We start from the raw sequence: 27,387 nt of genomic DNA, 5'->3' as shown, positions 1-27,387 counted from the left end.
TTTTAAAGTGGCACTACGAGTTCAGTGGGAGGCATGGATGACTAACGGTGAGAAATCATTCACCAAAACTGGTCGCATGCGAAAAGCAACTTTTGCTCAAGTCTGCCAGTGGATCCTGACGGCATGGAAAAGTGTGAAAACATGCACGATCATCAACGGCTTTCGAAAAGCTGGACTGCTGCGCCGTGATGATGAAAAGGACGGCGTAACGGCTGACGAAGCCGGAGCCGTTGATTCCACTGATGAAGAGGAAAGTTTTGAGAGCGAGAACAAAGGAGAGAGAGTGGCTGACGACGCCATTTTGGACCTGTTCTTCTCCGACACCGACGAAGAGGATTTCGGTGGTTTTAGTACGCAGGAGGAAGACGATGACAATGATTAAAGACCGACTTTTCATATACGTTATTTTGATAACGTAAACGGCCGCGGGACTGCACTTTTACTGCCGTGTTACGGGCGAGCACTTTGTATTACTTTGCACCTTTGTATTATTTGTACTGTGCACGAATGCTGTTCGCCATGTCATAGATGTGAACGTTTGATTGAATGATTGAAAGATTTATTGTTAATAAATGTTTGCGTTCCCAAACAGTCATCTCTGTCCCGACAATCCCCTCCATGGTAGCAGGAACCCTATATACTACGGTAATTACACATCAAAACGCCTGCGGCTCATAGTCGGGTGCGGCTTATATATGGAGCAATATGTATTTTCCCCTAAATTTAGCTGGTGCAGCTTATAGTCAGGTGCAGCGTATAGTCGTGAAATTACGGTATATGACTGTGATCGCGTAGTTTAAAGCAATGTAATGACCATATGTGACACAATCATGAAGTAACAACACATTCAAATAGAAATAGGTGTATTCATGCAGACTGCATGCCTCGGTGTAAGAATCAATTCCATTCATCGTCAAACGCGGAAGTGCAGTGTCTGTGTTTAATTGTCTTTATGCAACAAAATATGCAAATTTATTGGCATTATTTGTCATTAAGCATCTGTCATGTTTCCTTCTTCCGCAGTAAGAAAGATGTAGGAGGGAGAAAAGTGAGTAAAATCTGAGAAAAATGAGCTAAATGTGATAAATATATCTGCTAGAAAAGTGTGAATGAACTTTTACATTCGGCACCTTATAGTTATCCAAGTAGACATATAATCACATAATGTACATACAAAACCACATCAGTAAATATTATTCCCATCAAAGACGTTTTAAAATACCATTTCAGTTAAACTCATAAATAGTAGGTTAATTAGTAGTAATAATTATTTATTTTAACTTGGGAAGTGCAAGCCAGATGACTGTGCATCAATGAAATTGCTTACAATTTTTATGTGCCGGTTACAAGGGGGAGTCCATAAAATACGCAGTTGAACGCTGATGGTGTCAGATTGGGTTTGTGCTGAAACTCTTCTTTCAAGTCACCAACATCAGAGTGATCTAAAATGAAATAAAAATTTGTTCTGGTAAATTAGGCTTTTGAGACAGCTAATTCTGTATTTCACATGTTTTGATATATAATAAGTAATATTGTCCTTTCAGAGAAACTGAAATGTTAGAAATATGTTGTTTATATGGGAAACAAAGGTCATTGAAATGCTAATGTTTGTGATGGAGAGAACATAATGTAATGTACCATTTAATCCGACGGCCTTCTGGTCACATGATGTCTCTCCGGAGTGAGTGTCTCGTCTAAGGGAATGGACAATCTGCCCAGATGTCTGTTTGAAGCTCAGAAAATCTGTAACAATACAGATTCATTATAATTTATATATAATTCCCCAAGTTATGAGAACCCAACAGTGCAAACAGCGGAAAAAGATCAAATTTCGTATTAATGGGAAACACTTTTTTGGGAATTTTGCCTATCGTTCACAATCATTGTGAAAGACTTCAAGACGGATGTATTTGATATTAATTGTTCATGTGTTGTCCAGGGTGTACCCCGCCTTCCGCCCGATTGTAGCTGAGATAGGCGCCAGCGCCCCCCGCGACCCCAAAAGGGAATAAGCGGTAGAAAATGGATGGATGGATGGATGTTCATGTATTCTAACTCGTAAATAAACATGAATAAATATACGCTTACAGCGGAGCCAATGGGTGGTTCTCTATTCCCCCCATAAAACCCAATAAAAATCATTCAAAAAGCGCCAACAACAAGTATTAATGATATTGTTATCATAAGCACTGACGCAGACGAATAATTTATAGTGGCACCGCGATCTCGACCTAATGTGGCAATGTTGACATGACCAACTGATGAGCTGCGTTTTTATTTCCTTGCTCGTCAAACTTTATTGCAGGTCATAAATCATGCCTCTCACATTGATAGTGGAAGAGCCAGGACGTATTCCGACAAGTTGGTACACTTTGACAGCCACTCTAGACACAGAAATGGCGAGAACGACACAGAAAGATGCTTGGTTCCATCTCCCCCTTTTTTTGCGAGGATTACGAGTAATTCTTTATCTACAAACCCCGTTTCCATATGGGTTGGGAAATTGTGTTGGATGTAAATATAAACAGAATACAATGATTTGCAAATGAATATGCTGCAAAGACAACATATTTGATGTTCAAACTGATAAACATTTTTTTTTGCAAATAATCATTTACTTTATAATTTGATGCCAGCAACACGTGACAAAAAGTTGGGAAAGGTGGCAATAAATACTGATAAAGTTGAGGAATGCTCATCAAACACTTATTTGGAACATCCCACAGGTGTGCAGGCTAAATGGGAACAATGGGGGTGTCAGGATTGGGTATAAAAACAGCTTCCCAAAAATTGCTCAGTCTTTCACAAGAAAGGATGGGGCGAGGTGTGTGAGCAAATAGTCAAACAGTTTAAGAACAACGTTTCTCAAAGTGCAATTGCAAGAAATTTAGGGATTTCAACATCTACGGTCCATAATATCAAAAGGTTCAGAGAATCTGAAGAAATCACTCAACGTAGGCGGCTTGACCGTGACCTTCGATCCCTCAGACGGCACTGTATCAAAAACCGACATCAATCTCTAAAGGATATCACCATGTGGGCTCAGGAACACTTCAGAAAACCACTGTCACTAAATACAGTTGGTCGCTACATCTGTAAGTGCAAGTTAAAGCTCTACTATGCAAAGCGAAAGCCATTTATCAACAACATCCAGAAACGCCGCCAGTTTCTCTCGGCCCGAGATCATTTAAGATGGACTGATGCAAAGTGGAAAAGTGTTCTGTGGTCTGACGAGTCCACATTTCAAATTGTTTTTGGAAATATTCGACTTTGTGTCATCCGGACCAAAGGAGAAGTGAACCATCCAGACTGTTATCGGCCCAAAGTTTAAAAGCCAGCATCTGTGATAGTATCGGAGTGCATTAGTGCCCAAGGCATAGGCAACTTACACATCTGTGAAGGCAACATTAATGCTGAAAGGTACATACAGGTTTTGGAACAACAAATGCTGCCATCTAAGCGCCGTCTTTTTCATTGACGCCCTTGCTTATTACAACAAGACAATGCCAAGCCACATTCAGCACGTGTCACAACAGCATGGCTTTGTAAAAAAAGACTGCAGGTACTTTCCTGGCCCACCTGCAGTCCAGACCTGTCTCCCATCGAAAATGTGTGACGCATTATGAAGTGTAAAATATGACAGTGGAGACCCCGGACTGTATAACGACTGAAGCTCTACATAAAACGAGAATGGGAAAGAATTGCACTTTCAAAGCTTCAACAATTAGTTTCCTTAGTTCCCAAATGTTTATTGAATGTTGTTCAAAGAAAAGGTGATGTAACACAGTGGTGAACATGCCCTTTCCCAACTACTTTGGCCCGTGTTGCAGCCATAAAATTCTAAGTTAATTATTATTTGCAAAAAAAAAATAAAGTTTATGAGTTTGAACATCCAATATCATGTCTTTGTAGTGCATTCAATTGAATATAGGTTGAAAAGGATTTGCAAATCATTGTATTCTGTTTATATTTCCAACTAACACAATTTCCCAACTCATATGGAAACAGGGTTTGTAAATGGGAAAATATGAAAACCCTGGCAGTCGCCACCTTAAAGACAGCTGACATTGTGCAGTTAGTGATGTTTTATTATGTTTTTCGGCTCTCATAAAGTCTGTAGTGAGTAGAAATCAGTGATGTAGTTGAAAAAAAGTGAACGATGAAATAATGCTTTTTTGAACTTATGCTTATGCTTAAATTGAGCAAAATAGGTAACTTTTAAATGTTATTATAAATGCCCTTTCCTACATTGCATATATACTTACAGTGTGTATATAAAACCTTGATGGAGGAGTTTGAATGAATTTTAGAGTACTTTTAAGGCAGAATAGAACAACTCTTATAGGCTTCATTGTAAGCGGACTTTGGATCGCATTCATTTTCTATTTACAATGCATTAACAAAAAATATATATATATATCCGTCATGTCTTTCATAATGATACGCTAGACAATATTCCAATAAAAAAGTGTTGTTCCCCTTTGATGAAAACAGTTAGATGTGAGTTAAATACGTACTATCCAAAAAGTTAGTCATGTATTGGGAGTTTTGTTCAAGGCTGCTATGCCACTGGTTGAGGACAATACAACTGACACCATTTAAGCTCATCAACATAGCGACCTCCAATGGCTTCTCCAAGGTGCGCTGTCCTGCCCTGGAGGAGGAAATGAGCAAGGTTAAGTTTAAGAGGAAAAGAGGACGCATGAGGCCAATATTACAATCAAACAAGACCAGTCACACCAAAAAAGGAGTTTGTGAGCTAGGCTGTCAATCAGAAATGGAAAATTTATGTATTTTACGAATATGTAGAACAGATAATTTTACCTTTTGTGCATGTCAAATTGTGAGTAGTGTTGAATGTTGGTGTTTCTCTGGACCAGGTCAAAGAGAACAGCCATGTGACACTCTGAAGAGGGCAAAATGATCATTACCACTGTCTACACATATTGTTAATCACATTATTGACGTTCATTAATTTTATAAAGATTATATACCATTCATTATTAATTTATCTTGAGCAAAGAGACTCAAGACATATTTGCATTTAATGCGTTTATTAAACACCTTTACCATCATGTTCACGTTAATAAAAACCAACATGTACGTATCTACGTTAATGTGTACATGTTACTCCTTTTATGTTATTGATGTCGGATAGTCGTCCCTCGCCACATTGCGCTTCAAATATTGCAGCTTGACTATAACACTGTAAGGTACAGCCATTTTTTGTGCTATCTTCTACATTTTTTGGGCGTAAATTAAGTGTTAAATGACCTTTATTTTTGTCTAATATGTATTACATTGAATTATTTGTCTACTTTTCTTGTGATGATGCTGCCTGTCCGCTGTTGTCATGATCCCAAGATGCAGAAAAAAATACAGTTATTTTTGTCTTATATGTATTACATTGAATTATTTGTCTACTTGTCTTGTGATGATGCGACAAGTCCGCTGTTGTCATGATCCGAAGATGCAGAAAAGGCAAGCATCTTACAGGCAGGTCTTTTAATTAGGAACCAGCAGAAAGAAAAATGACAAAAGTATTGCAGGATTTAATAACAAAATAGCTCATTATGGTATACACTAAATAATTATCCAGCACTGAAGGAGGTGTAACAAGGTGGCATGTAATAAAACTAATTAACAATCGAAGAAAACGTATCCTGCCAGGCACAGTAATATAATGTAAAGGTGCTTCAAAACAGAGACCAAACAAAAAGTAATGACTAAATAAGAGAACCAGGTCAAGAAATGATTATTAAACAAAGGAAAATAACAAACATAAAAGAAACTGTCATGTGGGATCATGACATTTTCTATTAATTTTCTGTGGCAAATTAATAAAAGACAGTCCCCAAACGGGACATTCATGTATAGCCTCCTAACACCTGAACTCTTGTATGACAAATATTTTAAAATTTTCTTGGCTATTTTGAATCCAAAGAGTAAAACAACTAAAAACGTTGAAAGCTGCCATCACAACGTTTAAAATGTTTACAGCGATCTTAAATCTAACATAGGATGTGGTATACTCTTCCTTTCACCACTAATTGGCAGTATATTGTCCTCATAAGTGGACAATATGTTCTACTGTGGTCTACACAAGCAAAAATGTGATGTCCTCAAATGTGGACGCCACGTCTTGGGAGGTAAATTTTATGAAGACATTAAATAGCTGTCAATACACTTATTTTTTGATTCCTGTCCCACCATAACACATCTGTTCTTTGTGAGCATTTAACATCAGCAATATATAAACACAACAGCGGGATCAATGAGGCACAACTCGATTATACATGGTGCACAAGGCACAGCGCCTGGAAATTAACTCTGTCATTGCACTTCATCTACGACATCAGTAACACAGCTCTATATGACATTGGTGAGTCTTGACGTAAGCAATGTGGAATGACAACATCCAGACAAAAGGTGGCAGGACACCCAATTCTGATGACGCAGCTAACGTTGACAACTATCTTTGCTCCAACTGTAAAGTTGACCAAGTTTTTGCAGAACAACAGATGCCTTTGGTTTCAGCACATGAAAGCCAAGAACTACATTAATTTAGACAAATTACCAAGGATGCGACAAAGTATTTCCATGTAGTGACTGTGATGGAAGCCTCAATGAAGACCAGACCAATGACACTTGGAGGATCCTTCCGGTACAGGCAAGTAGAATGCAAACAAGGTTACTTGTGTATATTAGGTACCACAAGTGTAAACATGACTTTAGGGTTGTTATTTATTACAAACCCCATTTGCATTTGAGTTGGGAAATTGTGTTAGATGTAAATATAAACAGAATACTATGATTTGCAAATCATTTTCAACCCATATTCAGTTGAATATGCTACAAAGACAACATATTTGAACTGATTAACATTTTTTTGTGTGCAAATAATAATTAACTTTAGAATTTGATGCCAGCAACACGTGACAAAGAAGTTGGGAAAGGTGGCAAGAAATACTGATAAAGTTGAGGAATGCTCATCAAACACCTATTTGGAACATCCCACAGGTGTGCAGGCTAATTGGGAACAGTTGGGTGCCATGATTGGGTATAAAAGCAGCTTCCATGAAATGCTAAGTAATTTACAAAGAAGTATGGGTTGAAGGTCACCACTTTGTAAGCAAATTGTCGAGCAGCTTTTCTCAATGAGCTATTGCAAGGAATTTTAGGGATTTTACCATCTACGGTCCATAAAATCATCAAAAGTTTCAGAGAATCTGGAGAAAGCACTGCACGTAAGCGATGATATTACGGACCTTTGATCCCTCAGGTGGTACTGCATCAAAAACCGACATCAGTGTGTAAAGAATATCACCACATGGGCTCAGGAACACTTCATACAACTACAGTTGGTCGCTACATCTTTAAGTGCAAGTTAAAACTCTACTATGCAAAGCAAAGCCCATTTATCAACAATACCCAGCCACACCGCCGGCTTCGTTGGGCCCGAGATCATCTATGATGGACTGATGCGAAGTGGAAAAGTGTTCTTTGGTCTTACGAGTCCACATTTCAAATTATATTTGGAAACTGTTGACGTGGTGTCGTCCGGAACAAAGAGGAAAATAACCATCCAGATTGTTCTAGGCGCAAAGTTCGAAAGTCAGCATCTGTGATGGTATGGGGGTGTATTCGTGCCCAAGGCATGGGTAACTTACACATCTGTGAAGGCACCATTAATGCTGAATGGTCCATACAGGTTTTGGAGCAACATATGTTGTCATTCAAGTAACATTATCATGGACGCCCCTGTTTATTTTAGCAAGACAATGCCAAGCCACGTGTTACAACAGCGTGGCTTCGTATTAAAAGAGTGCGGGTACTTTCCTGGCCCGCCTGCAGTCCAGACCTGTCTCCCATCAAAAATGTGTGGAGCATTATGAAGCGTAAAATACAACAGCGGAGACCTCGGACTGTTGAACGACTGAAACTCTACATAAAACAAGAATAAGAAAGAATTCCACTTTCAAAGCTTCAACAGTTAGTTTCATCAGTTCCCAAACATTTATTGAGTTTTGTTAAAAGAAAAGGTGATGTAACACAGTAGTGAACATGCTCTTTCCGAACTACTTTGGCACGTGTTGCAGCCATGAAATTCTAAGTTATTTATTATTTGCAAAAAAAACTAAGTTTATGAGTTTGAATTCAATTGAATATGGGTTGAAAAGGATTTGCAAATCATTGTATTGTGTTTATATTTACATATAACACAATTTCCCAACTCATATGGAAACGGGGTTTGTATTTAGAGGGCTTCATAATCACAATGATGATAAGTGATATACAAAAAGGCTGGATGTTGTCTCTTGGACTAAAAAACTACTAAAAAAAAAACAACAGTAGAGACTTTTGAGTATAGTGAATAAATATAGTCAATTACAGTTCTTCAAGGTACAATCCATTCACACAGTACTCCATATTGCTAATTATTGGACTCCACGGTCATTGGTTTTGGCTTGTCTGTTGCTTGATCTTTGCTATGGCCAAGTATATTAATAATAAATCCCTTAAGCCTAGATTATACTATTGCGTCACAAAACATGGGTAAGCAACACTGTCTTGCTCCTCTACTGTGTATCCTCACAAAAATCCTGGAAAGCTACTTTCAGAAATACTAGTTCGTGTCAGCGGTAACGCAGACCGCAGAGCTGTGATTGGTCAGCTTTTGCCGAGGGTCCCTGAGCGCAGGAGTCACACGTTATGCTTGAAATGTATCGTATGAAATAAAGCAGTAGTTCTCAACCTTTTTTCAGTGATGTACCCCCTGTGAATTTTTTTTTCAATTCAAGGACCCTTTAATAAGGGCAACGCATTTTTGGTTAAAAAAAAGAGATAAAGAAGTAAAATACAGCACTATGTCATCAGTTTCTGATGTATTAAATCGTACAACGGTACAAAATATTGCTCATTTGTATTGGTCTTTCTTGAACTATTTGGAAAAAAAGATATAAAATTAACTAAAAACTTGTTGAAAAATAAACAATTAATTCAATTATAAAAAAAGATTTCTACACATAGAAGTAATCATCAACTTAAAGTGCCCTCTTTGGGGATTGTAATAGAGATCCATCTGGATTCATGAACTTAATTCTAAACATTTCTTCACAAAATATGAAATCTTTAACATCAATATTTATGGAACATGTTCATTGTTGCATTTATTTTCACAGTTTATTAACTTACATTAATATTTTGTTGAAGTATTATTCAATAAATATATTTATAAAGGATTTTTGAATTGTTGCTATTTTTAGAATATTAAAAAAAAAATCTAACTAACCTCTTGGCATACCTTCAAGTACTCCCAGGGTTAATCGTACCCCCATTTGAGAACCACTGATATAAAGCATCAAGGATTGAAAATTTGCATGCACATACTGATATTGTTTACTTAATATATTGATGTGCTATAAAAAATAATTACTGAATGTGTAATTTTTTTAGCATATGTGTTGTTGCGTCCAAATAAAGTAACACAAAGAACGACACTCTTTAACTTTTATCACCAAACTTGTGATAACAACAGGTTAAATTCCGACGCATATATTTTCTTGTGGACACACATATTTTTCTTTAACACACACAAATTCCGACGCATATATTTTTTCGTGAACACACATATTTTTCTTTAACAAACACAACACTTCCTAATTCTGTCAATCATATTTCAGGTATGACATATTCACAAATGTGAGCTTTAAACATTGATAACACATACACATAAACATTAACACCAGCAGGCCATTACAATAGTTATTTAAGAGTTTTGTTTATTTTCAATTACATTGCTCTCTATTACCATGTCTTCAACGGCAGGGTAGCGTTGCAAATTCACTGTCCTCGATCGCAACTTGTTTAGGGTTTGCAGAGCCACAGCCCATCTTCTGCGAATGTCTTCTCTTCTTTGCGAATTAAGAAATGAGAATACTAACAGTGACTATTGCTTTAAAGAGATTGGTTGCAGCTCCATCATTAAAGTGGATGTCGTTTCAGACGCCATTGTTTACAAGTTTGCAGCCACTCTCTCTCGCTCATAAAGATAGTCAACAAGAGTTGTAGTTGCTCACACAGAAAACACTACCTTTGGGTTTTGTAAGATAACTAAAAGTCATGCGACTGCGAGCTATAAAAAAACTAAGACGCTGTCGGAGAGGACGGAAGCTAAATACCTGACGCCAGAGTATATACCATTCTTTAAGGTGCAGTGTGTGAGTAAAATGTACCTGACAGATTGAGGGCCGCTAGTTTGGCAGGTGGCATGTGAGCCCAGAAGCGTTCCGTTCCAAGGTACAAGAATCCGCTGCAGTTGCACAGTATCTTCTCCATCTCACTCAAACTTATAAACATGGGGTGGGAAGGTATGTTTAGGCTTCTACATCGCCACATGTTGCATTTAATTTATTTGCTGCTTGAAAGTCACACCTGGGAGTTTGTTTGATGTCCACAAAGCCTGCTAACAGAGGGTGAAAATGTTGGCCCTGTGTTTCCCACTTCTTCTTCATATTCTCACCAAGCGTGGTCCCTTCTGTACAAAAGTTGGACATCAATTATAATTTACAGGAAGCCTACAGGTGTAAAAGTGAGTTGAATTTTTAACAATGCCAATACAAGTTATGAACAGGAAAACCCTTTCAGATGCTGACAATTAAGAGGACATGCACTGGAGCAGTGCAGTATAAAAAGACTATTGTCTACATACAGACCTGGGCATTTTGCGGCCCGCGGGCCACATCCGGCCCTTAGTGCGTCCCTGTCCGGCCCACGTTAGGCCAATCATAAATTACAAACTAAATTTTAAAAAGTATCTATGTCAAGTGTGCAATACAACGGTGCTGCTTTTGTTTTGAAAAGCGTTATTTGTATTACTTCCGTGTGGACGTATGCACGTGTGTGATTGAGAGTGAATGTGAATAGCGGCAATGACAAATTACAAAATACTTTTCAAAAAACATCTATATCGTGAGTGCAATGCAACTGTGCTGCTTTTATTTTGAAAAATTTTATTTATGGACGTAGATCCGTGTGTAACCTGTGAGTGAAGGTGCACAGCGACAAGTGATGCCTGGTTACCCCGAGATGTCAGCTCACGCTAAAAAAAGACAATTTCATGACGAATGCCGTGTTTTCAACAAGACATGGACTGCGAAAGGTTTCTATACAGAAATTAAAGGTAAAGCCGTGTGCTTAATTTGTGATACAATATATGTTAAATCGCCACTACACGACAAAGCACAAGGAAAAATACTTCATCCGTCTGATGAAGAGTGCGCAAGCTACATACAGACTAAGTTCATCCTTGCCCACCAAGCGCTAATAATTAAAAACTGCACTGCTGTAAGAATGTTGTGTAACAAAAAAAAAAAAAAGTTTTCAAAAAGTCTAATATTTTTTATTAGGTGGGTTTGATCATTTAGCTCTATGAAAATCAAAATGTGGATCAAAGTTCCCAGTTAAGGATGGGAATTGATAAGATTCTTCCGGTTCCAATTCCATTTTCGATAACGCTAAACGATTTGGTTCTTTATCGATTCTTATGTGGGGAAAAAAAGAGAACAAAAGGAGGTTTAGGATCAATTTTGTTTAGTTTACAGCTAACATGACCTTACAATGCCAACAGTGAGGTCTTAAAAGGCATACAGCATAGAAAAAAAACACTTAAAAAAAAGAAAGTAAGAAATAAATATTCTTCTATAGAAAGTAACAAAATAAAACATATGGGTAAAATACAGAAGAATGTAAAATTTTGTTACACTTTAAAAACTTTTAACAATCTTTGTCATCTCCCAAGAAAATATACTGGTGAAACTAAAACAAATAATTGTGCAAAGGTTTGTTTCGATTTACAAGGTTACTAATATATGACATAAGCTCATAACATGAAGATATTTCAAGCATTCTTGTTATATAATGTTGATGTTTATTGCTTACAACGTAGGTTTATATTAAAAAACAAACTATTGGCATACAGTATCTCACTTTGCATGCACTGAGTTTTTATCGCATATTAGTTTCACAGTTGAAGTTGAATTGCTGACATGAATGGACTTTTAAACAATATTCTAATTTTCAAGTTCCACTTGTACTATATAAAGACTGAGTAAAAATGTGGTTGGAGGAAAACTATCGGGCTATACTTCTGTCTTAATTTTGAGGTCGCAAAGGCAGATCTTGAGGACAGAAACATGTTTTGAAAGCACAAACATTATGTTGTGAAAATAAATTAAACAAAAAAATTATTGAGCCAATATGAATGTATTTTGTGCACAATAAAAGTGTTTGCTATTACCCATTTTAACACTAAATCATTTTTGCTGTCTGCAGTCAGACGGATGTGCACTCTCCTGCCTACTTTCTTCCACTCTTTCTATCTCATCATTTTGCACATTATTTTTTTTTCTACACTCGCTCAGATTTCTGCTCTGCGCTTGCGCAAGTTTTGACACACAGTGTAAGGTGTGTTGAAAAGGCAACCAATCAGAGAACTGCTCTGAAAAACTATTTTAAATATGGCGGCGCTGTCTGCATGAAACGAAACGAGCGACTTTAAGTAAAGCTTTATTTATTCACATAAAACATCTAAAACCATACATATAAAGCTGGGGTGACAGTAGTCTTATAAATATGAGTTTAAATACGAGACATCGACTGTCTTATAAATATGAGTTTAAACACGATTATCAGAATGTCGAGCGACCTCCGTGCTGTCCGCACCTTTTTGCCCTGAGAGAGACTCATATTCTGACATTGCAAACAGCTTTATTTACTTTGTTTCCTTTTTTCAACATTTTAAGAAGTAAAAGCCTTACATCTTTTCCTTTGAATTTTTACACTAAAGATCTTGATTCATGTCTTATATATGTCTTACTAAAGGTGCGACTTTAATTATTCATCTTTTTTAACTATGTTTTTATTTTAAATTATATTAGTTGTTTGTTGACGCTATGTATTTTATTTCACTGAAAAATGTTAACATTTATGTGTTTAAACCACTGTTAATGTGAGTTTGTGTTCACACACTCAAGGAGGAAATCTCAAGACAATTTACAGGACAACAGAGCAAAAAGAAATGGATATTACAACGAGCATGTTTGGCTGATCATCTGTAATAAATAAACAGAGTGCTGAGACTACTGCTGTTGTGGTTAATTTTTTGCCTTAATTGCAATTGCAACTATTCCAAAATAGGGGAATATATTCAGTTATTAAAAAATACATTGTAATTATTATTACAAGTACAGTTAAAAGTACAAACCTTTACAACAGGATTTAAATATATATATATATATATATATATATATATTACAAGTACAGTTAAAAGTACAAACCTTTACAACAGGATTTAAATATATATATATATATATATATATATATATATATATATATATACATATATATATATATATATATATATATATTTAAATCCTGTATATATATATATAAATATATATATATATATATATATATATATATATATATATATATATATATACATATATATATATATATATATATATATATTTAAATCCTGTTGTAAAGGTTTGTACTTTTAACTGTACTTGTAATAATAATTAGAATGTATTTTTTAATAACTGAATATATTCCCCTATTTTGGAATAGTTGCAATATATATATATATATATATATATATATATATATATATATATATATATATATTTATATATCAAATGCTATATGCCTACTTAGTGGCCTAGTAGTTAGAGTGTCTGCCTGTAGGTTGTGAGTCCAAACTCCGTTAGACTATAAAAATGGGACCCATTACCTCTCTTCTTGGCACTCAGCATCAAGGGTTGGAATTGGAGGTTAAATCACCAAAATGATTCCCAGGCACGGCCACCGCTGCTGCTCACTGCTCACCTCCCATGAGGCGAGGTGAGGGATGAGTCAAATGCAGAGGACACATTTCACCACTCCTAGTGTGTGTGTGACAATCATTGGTACTTTAAAGGCCTACTGAAACCCACTACTACCGACCACGCAGTCTGATAGTTTATATATCAATGATGAAATCTTAACATTGCAACACATGCCAATACGGCCTTTTTAGTTTACTAAATTACAATTTAAAATTTCTTCCGGAGTTTCCTGTTGAAAACGTCGCGGAATGATGACGCGTGTTTGTGACATTATTGGTTAGAGGGGACATTTTAGCCCAGCACCACTTACGGCTAAAAGTAATCTCTTTTCATTGCATAATTACACATTTTGCTGAATCTTTTGCAATGTTTTCAATTAATAATGGAGACGTCAAATAAGAATGCTGTTGGTGGAAAGCGGTGGATTGCAGCTGCCTTTAGCAACCGAAACACAGCCGGTGTTTCTTTGTTTGTTGTGAAGCTTTAACACAGAGCGGTCAAGCGAACATATTTCCCTACGTCAAACAGCAAGTTTTTGGATGGGAACATTGTGATATTAAGTCGGCTCTTACCGGCGACTTGAGTGGATTACGTGACCTCATCCTGCAGCTCAAAAAGGCAGCTGTGATCTTGGGTCCTCGGCTTCTCTCAGCCACTGGCGTTCACCGCAGCCATCCGACTTTCAGGTACGACTTTATAATCCTACTAAAATACTATTAACACAATAAGCAGATAAGGGATTTTCCAGAGTTATCCTAGTAAATGTGTCTAATTACATCTGAAACGCTCCCACTGCCGCCGCTTGGAGCCGTCGCCTTTTTTTTTTTTTAGTGCTTCACTCTAACATATTTCATCCACAAATCTTTCATCCTCGCTCAAATTAATGGGGAAATTGTCGCTTTTTCGGGCCCAATTGCTCTTACTGCTGGTGGCTATGATTATAAACAATGTGAGGATGTGAGGAGCCCTCACACCGGTGACGTCACGCGCACATCGTCTGCTACTTCCGGTACAGGCAAGGCTTTTTTATTAGCGACCAAAAGTTGCGAACATTATCTTCGATGTTCTCTACTAAATCCTTTCAGCAAAACTATGGCAATATCGCGCAATAATGTATGACACATATAATGGACCTGCTATCCCCGTTTAAATAAGAAAATCTCATTTCAGTAGGCCTTTAACTTTAACTTTTAACTTAACTTATATTGTAGAATGTATTTAGAATGATTTAAAAATATTAGTCTGGTCTTTTGCAGGAGCCATTTATATTCCCTATTATTTGAAAACATCCATTTTTGACCGTTTGTCCCTCTCAGGGTCGCGGGTATGGCTGGAGCCTATTCCTGCTGCACTCGGGCGGAAGGTAGGATACACCCTGGACAAGACAGGAGGTGAAGCCAACGACAGCAACAAACACACACACGCAGGATAAATATGAAACAACTCTTTTGCCTTACAATTTACTATTTTGTTAGGTTTCTTTCACTTCTTTTCTTCACTTTGTGGACCTGACCGCAAGCCGGAGGATGTGAACACGTGACACAAACAGGAAGTGTTGCGATTTGCGAAGGCTATCCGTCCGTCCATCCATTTTCTACCGCTTGTCCGTTTCGGGGTGGCGAGGAGTGCTGGAGCCTATCCCAGCTGAATTCGGGCGAAAGGCGGGATACACCCTGGACAAGTTGCCACCTCATCGCAGGGCCAACACAGATAGACAGACAACATCCACACAATTGGGCCAATTTAGTGCTGCCAATCAACCTATCCTTGCGAAGGCTCGTCTGCCCCAGAAAAAATCGCTACAGCTCAGACTGGAAGACTCTCTCCATGACCCACACTCCCTCGACTGCATGGGCTTAGTCCTTGAAAGGATCCAGTCCCCAAATTACGACACGACAATTGTATCCATCAGGTGCAAACTAATGCTTCTGGGATAACATAAAAAGCAATCTTATTGGACTCCAAGCATGTCCTCAAAATCTGCCTTTGCGACCTCAACATTAAGACAAAAATATAACGCCATAGAAAACACACAACTTTTCTCTGACTATATTTGAACATTCCCTGACCATAGGAGCATCTACAGTGGCAAATGGGTGCAAGCTTTTGACCACAAACTTACTCATTGCTTGGTGACACGCTTCTCTGTTGCGAAGAAAGCTAGCGGCAGACGTGAACTGTAGCTATTACAAAAAATGTCTCCTCATGCTCATTTAAATGAGAAGGTATTTATTCCAATTTAACAGGTAGCACTAACATTATTGGTAATGTTTTGTTAGTACATATTGTATTTATGCCAGATGACTCTCTTGCGGCAGCACGGTGAAATAGGGGTTAGTGCATGTGCCTCACAATAGGAAGGTCCTGGGTTTGAACCCGGGGCTCGGGGTCTTTCTGTGTGGAGTTTGCATGTTCTCCCAATGACTGTGTGGGTTCCCTCCGGGTACTCCGGCTTCTTTGCACCTCCAAAGACATGCATCTGGGGATAGGTTGATTGGCAACACTAAATTGCCCCTAGTGTGTAAATGTGAGTGTGAATGTTGTCTGCGCGAATGCAGCTGAGATAGGCTTCAGCACCCCCGCGATCCCGAAAGGGACAAGCGGTAGAAAGTGGATGGATGGACTACTCTTGCCTGGTATGAGATAATTGCAATTCAATAACACGACATGCATTTGTAGTAAATGCATGCAGTTTGCACATGTTTTAGAATATTGCTCGTCTGTCCTCCGCTTGATGAAATAGCAACTTTGCAATTATTACAAGTCATGGTGTTGAATTTTTTTTTTTTGTAAAATGTTGGAAAACTGTGTCTCGCTGTGCACCTTCGCCGCCATGCCACTGTCTGACATTACTATGCAGGTTGCGTGATCACGTCATTCCCGCCCGCCAGAATTGTTAAGGGAATTGTTTGAAAAAAATGGCAAGCGATTTCAAGGAACTGATTCACAGGGAACCGGTTCCCATTTCTATTCCCGGTATAATGCAAACTACTGAAAACTATAACCACTTATACAAATAGTAGAACAAATACCTCTGTCAATCAAAAGTGAGTATCACCGTATTTGTCAAAGAACAGTGATGTTTCAATACAACTCTTAATTGGATTGTGCAAGTGATTAAAAAAAAAGCTTTTACTTGCCCAAGATGCTGGAATTGTTGACAACATCTTTGTCATTAAAGATACTTTTCAAGTTCCGTGTGTCAAATGGGAAGGTTTGAGCAGGTAAAAATTCACTGGTCGGCATCTGCGTGCAACATATTGAAATTATAAACCTTGAAACAGCAACAAACAGATTGCATATATGCATTATGGACGGGGAGACATTTAAACCAAAGATCATTTTGATCAAATCAAGATTTTCTGAGGGTGAAAATCGTGATATTTATGAATCATTACGTAACAAAATGATAAATACACTTGAAAGAGAGCCTGGAGAAACTTCAATAATTACCAATACATTCAGATGGTACAAATAGTGTTAATGTCGCTATCTACCAGAGCCAGATCAATTTACTTACCACTTTGATGGTTTGGCTTTGATCAGCTTTTCCCTTAGTGCCTTTACCACCTTTGGGTTCCTTTTCCACGACTATAAACAGGAAGCAGAAATTGGCTTGATTGCGTAACACAACATTGTGACTTTCCAAATATCTGCAAAGACATATATTTCTATGCAGCTCAAAGACCTTTCTTGAAGTTAAACCTCTCGATAACGTTATTTTACTCCTGCCACTACAGCCAGAATTGATTGGTAAATGTATTCGCTGATTATCCCAAAATGTATTTATCTTTATTTGGTAGTCGGACAAAGTGCACATGTTAATTGTTATCATTTTAGAGCTACACCAGCAACAAGTTGATTGTTAATATACTGATGTATGTGAATGGTTAAATATAATATGTACAAAGTTAATATGCTCAACACACAGTATGAATAACATTACTTATAAGATACATCAGTTGGCTTTTTGATACTTTATTTTCATTTAAAGAGGCTGTTTGCAACCTTTGCACAAATGCCCAAAGGGGGCTAACTTTTCAAAGTTGTTTAAGCATTTTAGCCCACCCTCTTTTGGCTTTTGGCATGATGTAAACTGTACCTTGTACGTAACACACATGCTCAAGAATTAGGTCTGTGTCTGGCTAACAATTTAGCATAGTTTAGCTACTAATGTTGGCTATCATTGAATGTATAGTGTATTGCACGGGTGTCAAAGTCAAGACAATGGGTCCTGATCTGGCACGCCACATCATTTTATGTGGCCCGCAAAATCCTGGAAATAATGTGCAGCAATAAAGTGCTATATGAGAGAAAAAATGTACTGTAGGCTTTTGCATATCTTATAAACTTTAATATTATCCGATAATGCAACAAGCTATTCCAAGTATTTTTTTTTGTTATCAACATAAGTATACAAATATCTGCTCCTCACATTGACTTATAATTTCAAAGCAAGTAATCAATTATAAGCAAATACATACAGTAATGCACTTGTGTATAATGTGAGGCAATAATAGATTGGCTGTTACAAGCTGCTCTTGAGGGCAACCATAATTGTAATGTGGCCCTCAAAGAAAATAAATTTGACACTACTGGTCTGTTACAACAACAACGAATTGCAAAAAGCTTCTAGACAAAAAGCTCTTGGACTGATTTTTGTATGTGCCCACACTCCATGCGTGTACTTGTGAACGAGACAGTAAATAGTGACACGAATGAATGCTAAAAAAAAAATTATTGGGCTCACAGCCAAGTTTTATTTAATACAATTAATAATTGTGAAAAATCGAGCCATTAGAAAAACAACATATATGATCTGGTAAACCACTAATTGTGACACAAGCTAGCCGGTGTTTTTTAGGTTTGAAATGTATAACTTAAAGCAACTTGCAAACAGCTTTTTAAGATAGTCTTACATTCAACGGAAAAATATATATATTTTTTTATCCGAACACTTAGACAAGAACTAGCTGCTTGCTAAGAACGGGCTATCAGCCAATCTCGAGTAACCTGCCAGGTCTGCATGACAGGCACAGTAGCGACAGGGGTTAGAGGGACAGTTAAACCTTTATGTAGAACGTCAACTGAGAAATGTACACTAAAATACAGAGGACACTCTCTTTGGAATAAACTGCCACCATCTCTTCAATCTACAACTACACTTTATTCTTTTAAAAAACAATTGAAGTCCATAGTCTAAACTGAATTATGATATTGATGTTTGCTGTATTGCCCATTTTATTGTATTATTGGTATTATTTTTATTTGCTGCTAAATTGTGACATTTTGGGGCAGGTGTTTTTACAAGAACTTAGTGTCTATTTAACCTGTCCTGTACATAGTTTTGCTTTTTATTGCATAATGTTCTTGTTTCTTTTTTTAGTGTGTGCAAATGAAATAAATAAATTGGTGTCCTGCTTGAAAGAGCCCCTGAGTGTCACTAAAAGTGTGCTTTAGCTGTCCCAAATATAGCTTTCCACTAGTGTGTTGGATCAATGGTTAATGTGTATTCAAAGACATGTAAATGTTGGTGAAAAATTGTGCTGTCAAATAATATATTTTTTGAGCAGATTAACCACTTTTTTAATTTGATTAATCACAGTGTTGTCCTTGCTTGCATAATTTAAATGAACTTCAAAAGACACCAACATTTAGAGACAAATGCATGGACACCAATACTTCATCTAATTTCCAAAATGGTATAATTTATTTATGAGTAGACACATTTGATTACTCATATGTTTTGGTAAGAACAGACTAGAATTTTTTTTCCCTATTATTTTCATATATCATTTGATTAATTTATCCTGTACATATACAGTAATATGCTAAGCAGAGTGCAGAAAATCCCAAACGCCTACAAACGTGGTATTAAGTTATTCCAGTATCTTCCAGAAACAATAGTAAACTGTTGACATCAGAATTATGGATATGCTTGGAGTCATCCATTGTCAGAACTACATACCGATATTAAAAATTGAATGTAAAAATCCCAGCTGTTAAAATTAAGTTTCAGGAGATTGATTTTTAACTATAGGATAAATTACGCACCTGTAATTTTTGTTTGTTTGTTAAAATTGTATACAGGATGCAAATATTGTCAACCTTTAAAATAGTTCACATATTTGCAACATTGAGAGGGAATAGAAAAAAACTCAAGGACTTTTATGTCCTGTTTATCTTTGCAAATGATTCAAATCGAAATGTCCCCGAAGAGTAATAAATGCCATTTCGGTTTCTTGGCAGACCTTGCAACAAGTGAGTTTCTAATACCTTTGGGTGGCTCTTCTTTTTGCATGCGATTATGGAAAAGCTGCAGGGAGAAGTCTCGGGACACTGAGCATATAAGGTTTCCCTGAAGGACGGACAAAGCCTCCAAAGGCAACTCCATCAACTTACAGTCAGCCAGCAACACCACAAACTCCCCTACTTGAGGTGTACTTTCTGTAAAGACACACATGGACACACAATGTAATCTGGTGCCCTCAATTAAAAAGGAAAACACTTAAGGTTCCAAATCTATGATAATAAACTCCACAAAAATCTCAACTCGTTAAGATCACTATGGTACATAATTGTGCTCAGTAGGTATTTTTATATAACTTTCTCATTTGGTTTGCTACACTTTAAAAAGAGAAGAAACACTGAAACACGGTTTTGAGTTCCAGGTTTTTATGATGTCATGAACAAATAAACTCTTTTCTTGTAGATATGGTTTCCTCCTCTATTTGTTGCAGTCTACTCGATATATATATTCTCCACTTTGTAAAAAAAACACAGACTTTGCTATACATCTTAAAATAAAGCTTGGAGGTTCATCAAATCTCCGTCAATCAAATAGATGGGGGTCCTGCAAATTGTATTGTTATCGTGTTGTTTGTCTTTCAGTGAATAGGCTAACAGGGCATGCTTTTTAAAAGTGACGATAATGCTTATATATACATAAATGAACAAATTAAAACATTTTCTTAAATGTGTCATCAGCTGGTTATAATGGGAAATCAGTGTGTCACTTATTCATTCAATGTAAAAGTAATAGTAGTAGTAATTTAATAATTTAATTCATCATTTCAACATTTCATTAATCATTGATTTCCACACTTAAGTAATGTTTCCTGATTTATTTAATTATTTCATGAACTTGTGTGTCATCGCTTCATTATTTTTTTGTTATGTCAGACTCACCCATCAAATTCAGTGGGCAGGTCCTAATGCAAATCTATACCATTTGCTTTGGTCTGAAGCCTGGAACTTTGAAAGTATTTCAAACCATGGTGGCTAAGGAACATATACTTGTACGTTTTCAGGAGTAGGTGGCAGATATTTTACACCTTGCTGAATACATTATGTGGAAACGACACCTGCTGACTCACAGCATGTAGCAGTCAAAGTTTTTTTCCGAAAAACACCCAACAAATTATCGACCAGTACTACACACGGATTTTGATGGCTGAGATTAAAGGACAACATTAATTTATGAAGTGCTGCCACACAGGCTCATGACATAATTACATCAATGAGTAAATCATGAAAGAAATAATTACATTGTGAAATTATTAGTTAAAATATGAAATAATAAAAGCATGTAATAATGAAATCAATAACTAATCAAAACATTGAGATAGTCAATTAAACATAAAAATAATTGAATAAATTATGAAACAAATCAATGTACTTTTACATTAAATAAATCGAAACATTTAGACATGTATGTATTTAATCTCAATAATAAGAATAATTAAAGACTTGTTTATTTAATTTTGTCCAAATTGACCGGTCATAGTATTGTATATGTATATAGCATAGCTATGCTCGCGTTGCTAAGGTTTGAGAATAATGATGTACTACTATGGAAACTTTAAGTCACAATTATAGGAAAACATATTGTCACGGCGCCGGCTCAAACCCACTTTTCACTGGCAGCTGGGTCTGCCATCACCTCCATTGGCAGCGCGCCGATACACGCCCCTCCTCGCGCTGGTGATCAGCAAACTGCCCACCTTGTACTGATGTAGGGGAGCTGTATAAAAGCCAGTGGACCCAATGATCCTGGCCGGAACTTAGTCTTCTGTACCCTAGTAAGCACCTCTTGTCTGGCTTCTATCCTGTGTACTCGCTCTCCCCCTGTGTTTCTCCTGAGATCCCTTGTTGTTCCCTTCTGGATTCTGGACTGCGTCCCTTCATCCTCAACCTCTCCATAGACATGGACCTCTGACGCCCCGCCATTCTCCCTGACTATCTCCGCCTGCTTACGGATATCAGACGCGGAAACAAAGAAGTCACAAGGGGAGACCGCAATGCTAGTCTCCAGCGGGTCGTCTCATGAAGCCACCGCCATTATCGTCGCCTCCGCGACATCCAGCTTTACTGCCACACAGGCGGCCCTCAGGCGCCCGCACACGGCCCCCTCGTCGACCAACAAGGTGGCTGTTTTATGGACGCCTGCTACACTATCAGCAGCTAGGCCCTGTGACAGCTGCTGGTGCGCCGGGTCGCCTGTCTCGCCAGCTGCAGCGGCGTTCAATGCGCCCTCCACCATCCCGTGAATTTTGAACCTTGTTTTTTTTTTTGTTGGGACATCTAGAATCCATCCCTAAAGGAGGGGGTATTGTGACAATCTGTCACTTCATTTCTGGTTATGTTTCCTTAGTTTGTGTTTATTTTAGTGTCTCCCTGAGCACTCCCGGTTGCATTTACCAATTAGGCTATTTATGCCTGTCTCGCCCTCCAGTCAGGGCTCGGGAATTGTTCTGTTACTGATTTTTTGCTACATGATATGTGCATAACTGCTCCTCCTATGTTTCAACTAGGTTTGCCTAATTCCAATAATTATGTACCAAATCTGGTACCAAAATGTATATCGAAACTTTTCGATACTTTTCCAAATAAAAGGAATTACCAAAAATGCCAATATTAGTTTTATTTTAACGGAAAATATTACAATACATTAAACACTCACAGTCAAAGACCAATTTTACAAGTTAAAATATAAATTAAAAGGCATTAAACACAATAGGCATTTCGAAGAACAATCTACAATTTTCCATATTACATATAGTCTTCATCAAGGATTAGGTTAGAATAGAACAGAAAGTTTTACTGACATTACAGGACTGTCTCAGAAAATTAGAATATTGTGATTGCATAACACAAAATTAAGGACTTACATTCTGGATTCATTACACATCAACTGAAATATTGCAAGCCTTTTATTATTTTACTGCTGCTGATTATGGCATACAGCTTTTTTACTTGGTCTGAGGAAATATTAAATTTTTTTGAGATAGGATTTTTGAGTTTTCTTAAGCTGTATGCCATAATCAGCAATGTTAAAATAATAGAAGGCTTGCAATAGTTCAGTTGATGTGTAATGAATCCAGAATGTATGACATTTTCATGTTTAGAAAATAAAGGACTTTATCACAAAATTGACATTTTCTGAGCCAGTCCTGTATATTAAATTATTCATGATTTATGATTTCCACTACTGTCTGTGCTTTTAGAAAAATATAATTAATAATTAAGTACTAAAACAAAACTATGGATACATGTACATAGATAACCCATATAGCAGGTAAAACACATTTATTAAAGATAAAATACAAATCGTAGGAATTTATTACAAAATTTAGTCATTTCACTTGTACTAGTTGACACTAGTTGAGCGGTCTTAATGCTGCTAATAATTGGCATCAGTTCAAGCAGCTGTTAGAGGAGCTGGTTAACTTATGAGAGTAGCGTGTGTGTGTTTGCGAGAATGTCAACGTGTTGGCTGAGTGACGTCAGTGAGTGAGTGGGCGAGTACAGAGAGAGAGAGGTAGCGCGTGCACTGCGCAGTAGAAGGATGAACGGGTCCAATTGTGTCCTGCAAAACTAATAATGAAGCAACCAGATTGTCACGAATCAGCAGCCTTGAATTCTGACCGGAAAGCAGAGCTTAGCAGACCCATTGCCAGGTAAATTGAAGGGTATTAAAACAACCGCCCTGGAGGGAACCCCTGTGCTCCTCGACTACGGTCTGCATGGGAGCTAAACAAGCAAAAAAGATGTACCAAATACATCAGTACCTGTCATTCTTTATTACTCCTTGTGCAGATCTGAATGTTTATTATTTAAATGTTTACCTAAGTTTGAAGCAAAGGTGGTAATATTAATCGCCACGTTTGGCGATGCGTATTTTAATGCAGCTGTTGTGTAAGTAGCATATGTGTGTGTGCTCATTTAAGAATATTAGTGTGTGGGGTGAGTGACATCTTTAAGTGAGTGGGCAAGTAAGGAGAGGTAGGAGTAGCATGTGCAGGGTGTTAATATCATAGTGGATGTCCGGTTGTACCCGGTGGAAATTATAAATAAAGTGACCAAGTAGTAACTAATCGACGGCCTCATCATTCCGACCAAAGAGCGATACTTTACGGACCCATTGCTGGGTAAAGTGAAGGGTGTTACCCCCAACAAAACATCAACCCTGGAGGGAACGTCTCCCCTGCGTTCCTCGACCACAGTCTGGGAGCCGACAAGCAGAAAAAGTGTAAAACAGCACTTGCAGTGCGTTGCCTCCCTGTTTAATGTGTCATCTTTATTGTTAGTTTTGAAGCCCAATTACCTCCATATTGCACTTCACGCACCCTCTTTATTAACCAGTAGAATTGCTGTTTTTGCCATTGTTCCCCACCACAATGTTATTGCTTGTATGCACTTTGTGTGTGCATTTTGACACACTCAACATCATGCGTCTCGGCTCTGTACTCACCGCCGCACAGCGGCATTAAGAGAAAATAACTTTTCAAAGGCAGTATAGTACAGTGTCTCCTGCATCTTGGGGTGACGACTACTGCAGCCATGCGAGTCCCTGACAAATATATTAACATCCTAACAGTCGGCATCTTAATGACAGCAGACCTCGCACGGTAAGTGATGTTTTGTTATGTCTGTTGGCTCTCATGATGTCTGCAGTAAGTACTAATCAGTGATGAAGAAAAAAAAAAGAGCAAACATCATAATGCACTGCATATGCTTAAAATGATCAATATACGTAAATATTAAGTGTTATTATAAATGTGCCCATTACTACATTACATACATACTTACATCATAAATACAAAACCCTAACGGATGTGTTTGGATGTTTTTTAGGGGATTTATAGGCAGAATTGAACGGCTTTCATAGGTTCCATTGTAAGCAGACTTTTGATCAAATGTATTTAATATTCAAAATGCATTTTAAAAAATCCATCCGCCGTCATGTATTTCATAATGATTGTGAACGATAGGCAGAATTACCCAAAAAAGTGCAGTTGCACTTTAAGCTTTATCAGTGTGCCATGTTTTATGTGATGTGGGCGTTTATTTGTATGATTGTAATTGTGTACACATCTACAAATGTTTGTATGTATGGATATGTGTTTGCTGAAGCGTTTGTATGCGTGAGTATATTCATGTATTTGTGCATGTGTATGGATGAATGTATGATTTTGTGTGTATTTAGGTATGTCTGTGAATATAATTGTGAAGTGCATCTGAAACTTTTTCACAGAATTCACAGGCTATCTTATAGCCTTATTCCAAAATGGAATACATACATTTTTGTCCTCAAAATTCTACGTACAATACCCCATAATGACAATGTGGAAATATATATATTTTTTGAAGTTGCAAAAAAGTTGCATTGTACATAGAATTTTGAGGGGAATAAAATGCATTATTTAAAAGCAAGCACTGTCTCAGCCACCCAGAAAGTCTCACCCAAAACTGCAATAGTGGCAGGGGTTTCTTGTTCATTTACCTGAGGGTAATTTGTGTTCTTTACTTTTGTCTTGGACCCCTTCAAGAATTGGTTCAAATGACTCCTGGGAGCTGTTAGTAAAGAGACAAACAAGGATCATCATAGCTATTGAACCATATTCACAGGCCACAGAGTTAAGCATATCAGCACCATCTTATGACCAAACACAATATCCATCTGTATCACAGAAATCCTTTCTTTGCAAGACAGAGATACTAATTAAAAATACAAAGTGAATAAAAAGTGAGATATTAAATACAATGTTAAATGTACTTTCTGACAGTGCCTGAATATTAAGTATAATATTGCATATATGATTATAAAATATTATATTTCAGTGTTGTATTTGGTAAAGATTGTGTTTTAATATAGACTTTGATTTAGATGTCATTATATTGGAAAGTTGTAGCTAAAGTGACCAACAAATGTGGGTGATAATACCTCAAACAAGAGAAGTCAAACTGAGCAAGAAGAGGATTCAAATATTCTTCCATTTGCTGAACAATTTCCCTGAAGTGAAGCGTCAACACCTTGTCTGCATCAGATTCCTGGTTAGAAAATTAAAGAGAAATAATGTTTCAGGAAATGTAAAGGTTTTATCATGACTTAAATTTATTGAAGTAAAACCATAAACCTTGTGAGATAATAATATTGGGGTAGAAGACAAGCAAATGCATACAGAATCAGAAGCGTGAAGCTCTTCCGTGGATTCTTCCACTCTTCGCTCATACAAACAGGCCTCCTTCAGGAAAGCATGTCTTGCCTCTTGGTCAAAGGACCGGGTCTGCTCCTGAAGTGCGAGCAGAGCCCTTGGGCACACAGAAACCTTGGCTACTTTAGAGCATGTCAGGAAACCTGCAACAAATAAATTGACACCCAGTCAACACGCGTGCTCATAGACACACATAGTACAGGATTTGTAATTGGTCCCTGCGAGCGCCTTCAATGCCCAATCCTATCGATGCTACCGTAGTCTAAAATCAATCTCTTTTTTTCCCATCTCATTGTTTATAACTCAATTTATTCTCCATATTTTGGCCACTGTTGTGAAGAAATTATGCAAGAGGCTAGAGACATTCATTTTCTTTTCCATGACTGCTATTTTAATACTACTTTCATAAAAGGTCATGCGAGGAGGTACAACTATGCTAATTCCACGTGATGAGTTATGCAAGCTGGCCTTTTATGTGAGGTATAATGCAGTGATGTTTAAAGGGAAACAAGTGTGCCCTTTTACATTCTCACCCCTTGTCCTCATCATTTCAAAATATATTTATGTGTTTTTTTAAAGCGTATCAATGATGATTTACATATTTTCTGACTTAAAAATGCTGTTACAATGTTATATACTCATGTTAAACATTGTCAGCATCAAATCATAAGGTCTAAGTTTTTTGGTGTAAGCTTGAACACCGTTTTGGATTCCTCTGTTTGTGGTATTTTGCAGTGTGGCTATGTTGTGACATCACAGCGAGGTGGATGTATGTATTCGGACATTGGTAAGCCTTTCAGTCAGAGAGGGTGCCTCTCTTCTGCTTCAGCTTGTGAGCTAACATGAATAAAGATAGGATAAAGTACTATTTTAATCTCCTCTTGGCATGGGAATATTATCACCAATGTGCAACATGTATATGCTGCTAAAAGCAGTTTTTTTTCAATGCAACTCTTAAGTTGATGAAAGTGTGCAAGTATACATGGCATACTGTATATGTGAAT

The 27,387-nt window shown here is 37.3% G+C and overlaps 1 protein-coding gene across 3 annotated transcripts in view; it reads right to left on the bottom strand.

Moving 5' to 3' along the window:
- Nucleotides 1–638: 638 nt before the first annotated feature.
- LOC133559272 (cilia- and flagella-associated protein 46) overlaps nt 639–27,387 on the bottom strand; it is a 113,605-nt gene continuing 86,856 nt past the window's right edge. For 2 of the 3 annotated variants that reach the window (XM_061910879.1, XM_061910880.1), the window contains exons 48-59: nt 26,351–26,526; nt 26,113–26,219; nt 25,672–25,742; nt 20,163–20,333; nt 17,407–17,477; nt 17,027–17,132; nt 10,435–10,537; nt 10,236–10,348; nt 4,825–4,906; nt 4,518–4,654; nt 1,639–1,743; nt 639–1,442 (exon numbers count right to left, since the gene is read on the bottom strand). In XM_061910879.1, coding sequence (XP_061766863.1) covers nt 1,333–1,442; nt 1,639–1,743; nt 4,518–4,654; nt 4,825–4,906; nt 10,236–10,348; nt 10,435–10,537; nt 17,027–17,132; nt 17,407–17,477; nt 20,163–20,333; nt 25,672–25,742; nt 26,113–26,219; nt 26,351–26,526 — 1,352 coding nt within the window. In that variant the 3' untranslated portion in view covers nt 639–1,332. Of the gene's footprint in view, nt 1,443–1,638; nt 1,744–4,517; nt 4,655–4,824; nt 4,907–10,235; nt 10,349–10,434; nt 10,538–17,026; nt 17,133–17,406; nt 17,478–20,162; nt 20,334–25,671; nt 25,743–26,112; nt 26,220–26,350; nt 26,527–27,387 lie in introns of those variants that run through there. The other variant, XR_009808131.1, reaches the window with a different exon arrangement.

This window comes from Nerophis ophidion, linkage group LG09, assembly GCF_033978795.1.
Source record: "Nerophis ophidion isolate RoL-2023_Sa linkage group LG09, RoL_Noph_v1.0, whole genome shotgun sequence".
NCBI lineage: Eukaryota > Metazoa > Chordata > Actinopteri > Syngnathiformes > Syngnathidae > Nerophis > Nerophis ophidion.
Note: the sequence above shows the minus strand (reverse complement) of the source record. Positions and strands in the feature narration are given on the sequence as shown.